General features: G+C 35.9%; 2 protein-coding genes across 2 annotated transcripts in view; one reads left to right on the top strand and one right to left on the bottom strand.

Moving 5' to 3' along the window:
• LOC111710097 (uncharacterized) overlaps positions 1-3261 on the top strand; it is a 4680-nt gene extending 1419 nt beyond the window's left edge. Inside the window, exons 2-7 of the mRNA XM_023484125.1 lie at positions 211-913; positions 984-1061; positions 1130-1186; positions 1552-1735; positions 1788-1906; positions 2115-3261. Coding sequence (XP_023339893.1) covers positions 211-913; positions 984-1061; positions 1130-1186; positions 1552-1735; positions 1788-1906; positions 2115-2255 — 1282 coding nt within the window. The 3' untranslated portion in view covers positions 2256-3261. The remainder of the gene's footprint in view (positions 1-210; positions 914-983; positions 1062-1129; positions 1187-1551; positions 1736-1787; positions 1907-2114) is intronic.
• Positions 1-6273, bottom strand: part of LOC111710089 (85/88 kDa calcium-independent phospholipase A2) — a 34214-nt gene that overhangs the window by 18461 nt on the left and 9480 nt on the right. Inside the window, exons 7-9 of the mRNA XM_023484113.1 lie at positions 4543-4653; positions 4025-4121; positions 3271-3388 (exon numbers count right to left, since the gene is read on the bottom strand). Coding sequence (XP_023339881.1) covers positions 3271-3388; positions 4025-4121; positions 4543-4653 — 326 coding nt within the window. The remainder of the gene's footprint in view (positions 1-3270; positions 3389-4024; positions 4122-4542; positions 4654-6273) is intronic.

The following is a 6273-nucleotide window of genomic DNA, read 5'->3' as shown; positions in this document are numbered from 1 at the left end:
CCAAAAATTTGGAAGATTTGAACCAAAAATGAAGGCAGGCCCCCCCCCCCCCACATCAAATGTGCCACTTCCACCATCCCCTTTCTGTCTAGCCAAGAATATTGAATTTAAAAAAATGTCAAATTGTAATTTATGTTGTGAGACTGGGGTAGTATTTTAATGCCAATAAAAATCTGTTAAAAAACAGTTCATGAATCAGAATAATTTCAGCACCTTTGAAGAGGCAGCTTTAGTTGATTTCCCCTCTGTAACATTCTGCAAGAAATACATCTTTAACAATCCCAACCCTGCCTTCCTTGATGAGATGGAGATGAAATCACCAATCTTTGACAAGAGCTGGGTAATCAACAATACTTTAGGCAGGGAAACACTGTTCACCTTTATTAACCACAAGAGCAAGAGGAATGAATCAAACTTTGACTGTAACACAATTGATGGAAGTACACTGTCAGGCCAGCCATGCATTTTCCCCTTTCTCAGAAGAGACTGTAGGCTAAGTGATCCAGTGAGTCCAACAAGAAGCTTCTACTGTGACTCATTTGACCAAACTAATTTACAAGAGCTTCACTACAACTGTACATATGTTGATGATGTCCGACCTTGGTGTGCTACTCGAGTATTTAAAAATAGTTCAATCGTTCCCTCTTATTACGGATATTGCTCTCCAGACTGTGATGGCTCTTTACCTAGATCAGAAAGCTCAAAAAACCTGGCCAGCCCATTATTTGCCCACCTTTGGCAGCAAAGGATGTTTGACTTGGATCCATGGAAATCTGGACATTGCCATACCTACACCTCAACTGATCATTTTACAACTGGGAAACAAGGGAACTTGTATGCTTTTCTGGGAGATGGAATGGAGACGAGTAGACTATCCTTGAGAGGATATTATATCTACATTCATTCAGCCAAGGTAATGTTTACAAGGAAAGTAAGTGTTAGAACAATAACCAATTTGTCATATTTTATTTGCCTTTTTACAGCATTTTTGGCCAGCCAACAGTATGATTGTAAATGGACAGAATGGTGATATTGAGCTAAATCTACACACAAGTTTATCTGTAAGCTCAAATCTTAAAATAAAAAATAACAATTAATGTTATATAATATGTTTACCATGGTAATTTAGGTTGTTTTTGATAAATCAGTGGAAACAAGAATTCCTGGCTCCTGCAACCCTGATTCCGTAAGCAATCATAAACTTCAACAATTCTACAAACATTATTATCTGCTAAAGTTCTACCTGGTCAAGCAAGATACAACAGAATCTTCTTAATCTTTCTTTGCAAAAATTGTGTGACAGTTTCTGGGAGCACTGTGAACAAAAGCAGTACTGCTCAGGATAATTTTTGTTTACATTCCTCCAGAAACTGCAAGACAAAACATGATAAAATGAAAAGCAAACTCTATCTTAAGCTTTAGTTGATAAATCTTATCAGCAGTAAGCTTCTAAAAGACAGTCTAAAGCACAACTTGATCTTTACTTTCTCAGATAGAATATATATTATCAACTTTCCTGAAAATTAGCATCTAAAAAAAACAAATATTTAGGATTATAGCACAACAGCTTGTATGTTTAACTACATTCATGAACAAACTGGATGTGAGCTTGACTGGTTTACAGCTCCAAAAAATGGATTTCCACCATGCACCCTTGTCGCCCAAATACGTACTTATGCCAAAATAACAGCTCAGCTTCAATCTATCACCTATTCGGAAATAAAAGATTTAACAGGTAGATACCAATTTTAGAAAATTTGTTGATTAGTAGACAAATATTTATCTAGGTTGTCTTGTTCCATGCACTCGTGAGATTTGGACCACTGAATTGAAGGAGGAGAAGATATATTGGAAAACAAACTGGACCTCAGAGTTTGTTTTAAAAGCTAAAAGTGGTAGAACTGAGGTATTGTATAAGAGATCAAGAAGTAAATAAATAAAAGTTCAACTATTTAAAAGAGGGAATTATATTGAAAAGCATGAATTTAAATCATAAAATGTCCAGCTTGGGTTTTTACTCTTTAAAAAAGATACGAAATCCTAATCCTAATTCCATGAAAAGGATCCTGAAACTGCATTTTTATGGTGTATCAAAAGTTTTCTCTATGTTTCAGTTTATCACAGAAACACTGGTTTATGATTTTTGGAGTTTGGTGAATGGAGTTGGGGGTCTAATGGGACTGGTGCTAGGAGTTTCTGCCCTGTCCCTCACCCAGACATTTCTGGATTTTATAATCAATAAGTTTTCTGTTTGAAAATTTCATTACCATTGACCAACTGACTTACCACTAAACTTTACTGTGGAACAATTAGATAGATGTGTAATTTCAAGTGACCTTCCATTAATAGAGAGGCATGTTTGATTAACAAGGGTACCCTGTATTAGAGATGTCAATGTTTTACTTTCATATAATTTCAGCTTCCATTACAATAGTGTTTATCAAATTCAAAACGTTTGAAACGTTACGCTGCATGTTTGAAATTTTATGGCATAGACCAACATTGCCTTTAACAACAATTTTCTTATGTTCCACTTTCATCAAAGGTAAATGTTTTCAGAGACCTTAAGTTTCAATTTCACTTGGTTTGAAAACATAAAGTTGACAAACATTTTGCATTAATAAAACATCATCCTCTAACCAATTTCTCCTTTCCGTTAACCTTTCTCTTCTCATTTCCTGTCCCTTAGCCTTCCTCTTTCCCCTTTCAAATCCCCTTTCCCTTTTTTCCTCCCTCTTCCCATATCGATTTCCCCTTTCTCTTTCTCTTTCTCTTTCCCATTCCCTATCCCTTCCCTTACATCAATCCCCTTTCCCATTCCTTTTCGCTTCCCCCCATTTCTTTACCCATCCCTTTTCAAATCTCCTTCCCTTTTCCCCCTTCCCATTCCCCTTTTCCCTTCTTGTACAAAATTAAGCATGCATCTTCTTGGAAACCATAGACTTCACTGATCAAGGAGGGAGGCCACTTTAGCCCCCCCCCCCCTCCTGTATATATGCCTCTGCAAATTATGTGTATTAAATCTTAATTTTCTATTGTCAGCAAATCCCTTTAATTTAAAGCAGACAATAAAAGGAAAATTTAGAAAACAAAATTTTAAGAAAAAGATGATAAAAAAAAATTGAAATCTGGCAGTGACATCTTTCAGGGAGGTTCTCTTGAAATAAAGTACTTTTAATCCTGAACTTTATATTACTTTTTTGCACGCTAGTGTCCTAATCAGTTGTACATTAAAACATTTATCTAAATAAACATTAAATTATATTTTACCATGATTAAGCAAAGTTATGACTATATCTGGTTTATCAGCTTCAGCAGCTAAGTGAAGAGGTGTCTTTTCATCCTTTCCACGTTCATTTAATAGTTTGCAAAGTACATCCTCCTTGGCCTGTCAGAAAACAATTTCAAATCAATTAATCATTTAAAATAAATTACTTTAGAAAAAACAGGGAAAATTTAGAAATAATTAAGTAAAACTTAGAATATAAATAAAGGTTTAGGTATCTGGATCCAGATCTAGGAATCCCCAGGGACCCTTGGATCTGGATCCAAGTGGAAAAATTTCAACTAAAACATAAAAAAAAACTATTTGATCACAAAAACACAAATTTTTTAGTTTCAGCCAATGCGATATCTTAAAACCTCCCTGAACCATGAATAGGAAATCAAGTCTCATCATAAAAATAGCAAAAACAGGAAAATTGTTTTGGGAATTGTCTTGGTAAAAGAAATTAGCTAAATGTACTTATAAAAGGTTGTTAACAAATCACATCTCATTGCTTGTCTAAATTTCATTTTAAATTCTGGGAAGGGAAATTTTTTCTCAAGATAGTTAGTAAACATTCAAGTTTTAAATATTTAACAATTATTTTGTTGAATAATTCGAATTGTTAACCTTACACTCAGGCATTATGTATAAAAGCCCCGATTTTAAGACTTGAGTTTGTATGAAGAGTAAAAAAAATCAAAACAATTTTAGACATTAACTTATTGAATTGTGTACCAAATTATTAAGAACAATTACCTTGGATGATACAGCTAGTATTTCAACTAGTGCTGAGGTAGAAGTAGAGGCAAGATGAAAACAATTATATCCAGTACTCTTATCTTTTCCTTCCAAACTATTCAATAAAAAAACTTCATACAGTGACAAGATTGGGAACCCAGGTTGCCAGGAAATCGCAACTTTTCCAATATAAGTTATCCCACTCAACTTAAAACTTTTGAACCAAGCTAAAACCATTCCTGTGGTTCTTAACACAAACAAACAAACAGAAATTACTACTTTTTCTTTATGGATAATATACTAAGAGTTTGTTTGTATCCAATAAACGTTAAAACTGCCGCATCAATTGGGTCCAATGTTTTGGTGGCAACTCAAGGTTTATAGACGGTTAAAAGCGAAAGATTTTGTCTTGAAAAAATGTAATTATTTTTAAATTTTGGAAATCTATCAATGTTACGTCTGCAGTCACTTTATTTATGTCTGAAAACTAAGTAATAAATCCTCTAACTTTCCATTAAAGAAACCTTAATGCTTACCTAGCTCCCGCCTGAAGAACTGCCAGGGTTATATGCTTGCTTCCCTGCTTAACCGTCAGCAGTAAAGGGGTCAATCCGTTTCCTGTCTCGGCGTTTAGGTGAGGAATAAACCTAGAAAAACAAAAACAATAATTTTAGAACAATATCAGAGAGAGTAGACTCATTACATGGTTTAGAATAAAATCTCTGAAAAGTAGAAGCTCTGGACCAATTACCAGCTTCTAATACAGCATCAATTAGGACATTCCTTTTGAGAAGGAGGTTGATGATGAGGTAGATCTAGTCGAATCACCAGAACTAGCCTGCCCCTCAACCTAATAACTGAGCTTATCCATCTAGATATAGTAACTGAAGCTACTTAGTCATGAGGAGAGGTGAGTTTGACAAATAGAAAGTTGGTTCGTCTGATAGAGTGAGTACGGTGTCTGTTTATTAACTGGATCAAGGAGGAAGCTTACTGTGAAAGAATGAATAATGACAGGTTTCTGTGAATAACCAGGTCTTGCATGTTTTTCCAAACCCACTGGGACTAATCTTACGAGATCATCATTGCATTGAGATTCACCAGGATCAACAGAGAATAGAGAGATGGAACTAGAATGCTTCGCACAGCATAAAGCTAGTAGAAATACAGTCTTGTACGACAAAAGTTTCAGGTCTCGAGAATTGTTAGGTCTCAAGGACTTGATGTTTTCCAGTACTGTACCAATTTACCATTCTGGGAAAAGAGCCACAACCTTGGTTTTTTAAACAATGCCCCTCATAAGTCTACAAACTAAATGTTTTCCAACGGTAGACCGTCAACAGGAGGTAAGGTACTAGATAAAACAGATTTTGCAGTGTTAATAGTACTATATTGTAAACCTTGTTTTAAAAGGTCAAAAAATTAACTACATCTTCTATAGCAGGGGTAAGAGGTTGTATGGCGTGTTTTCTACAGTAGCTGTGCCATTTCCTCTACTGAAAAACGTACTCTCTTTCAGTTCCGTCGATTAAGTGTACAGCAAGGGAGGACGATTTAGTGTATAGCAAGGGAGGTTGATTAAGTGTGTGGCAAGGGAGGTTGATTAAGTGTACAGCAAGGGAGGACGATTTAGTGTATAGCAAGAGAGGTTGATTAAGTGTGTGGCAAGGGAGGTTGATTAAGTGTGTGGCAAGGGAGGTTGATTAAGTGTGTGGCAAGGGAGGTTGATTAAGTGTGTGGCAAGGGAGGTTGATAAAAGTGTGTGGCAAGGGAGGTTGATTAAGTGTGTGGCAAGGGAGGTAAATAAAGTGTACGTCAAGGGAGGTTGATAAAGTGTACGTCAAGGGAGGTTGATAAAGTGTACTGCGAAGGAATTGATACAGTTTGAGGGTTGTGAGAGGGATCTCATTGTGTGGCTGGTAGGTATGCTATAAATTCTGTTGACGCTATAGATTCAATTTTTTTAAATCGACTTCCCTTACTATACATTTAAATCAACCTCCCTTGCTGTACACTAAATTTCCTCCCTTGCTGTACACTTTATAGACCTTCCTTGTCATACACTAAATTTCCTCCCTTGATGTACACTTTATAGACCTTCCTTGTCACACACTAAATTTGTCCTCCCTTGCCATACACTAAATTTCCTCCCTTGCTGTACACTTTATAGACCTTCCTTGTCATACACTGAATTGTCCTCCCTTGCTGTACATTTAGTCGACCTTCCTTGTCATACACTAAATTGTCCTCCCTTGCTGTACACTTTG

The sequence above is a fragment of the Eurytemora carolleeae genome, unplaced genomic scaffold (assembly GCF_000591075.1).
Source record: "Eurytemora carolleeae unplaced genomic scaffold, Eaff_2.0 scaffold676, whole genome shotgun sequence".
NCBI classification, from domain to species: domain Eukaryota; kingdom Metazoa; phylum Arthropoda; class Copepoda; order Calanoida; family Temoridae; genus Eurytemora; species Eurytemora carolleeae.
This window is presented reverse-complemented; position numbering and strand designations above follow the sequence as displayed.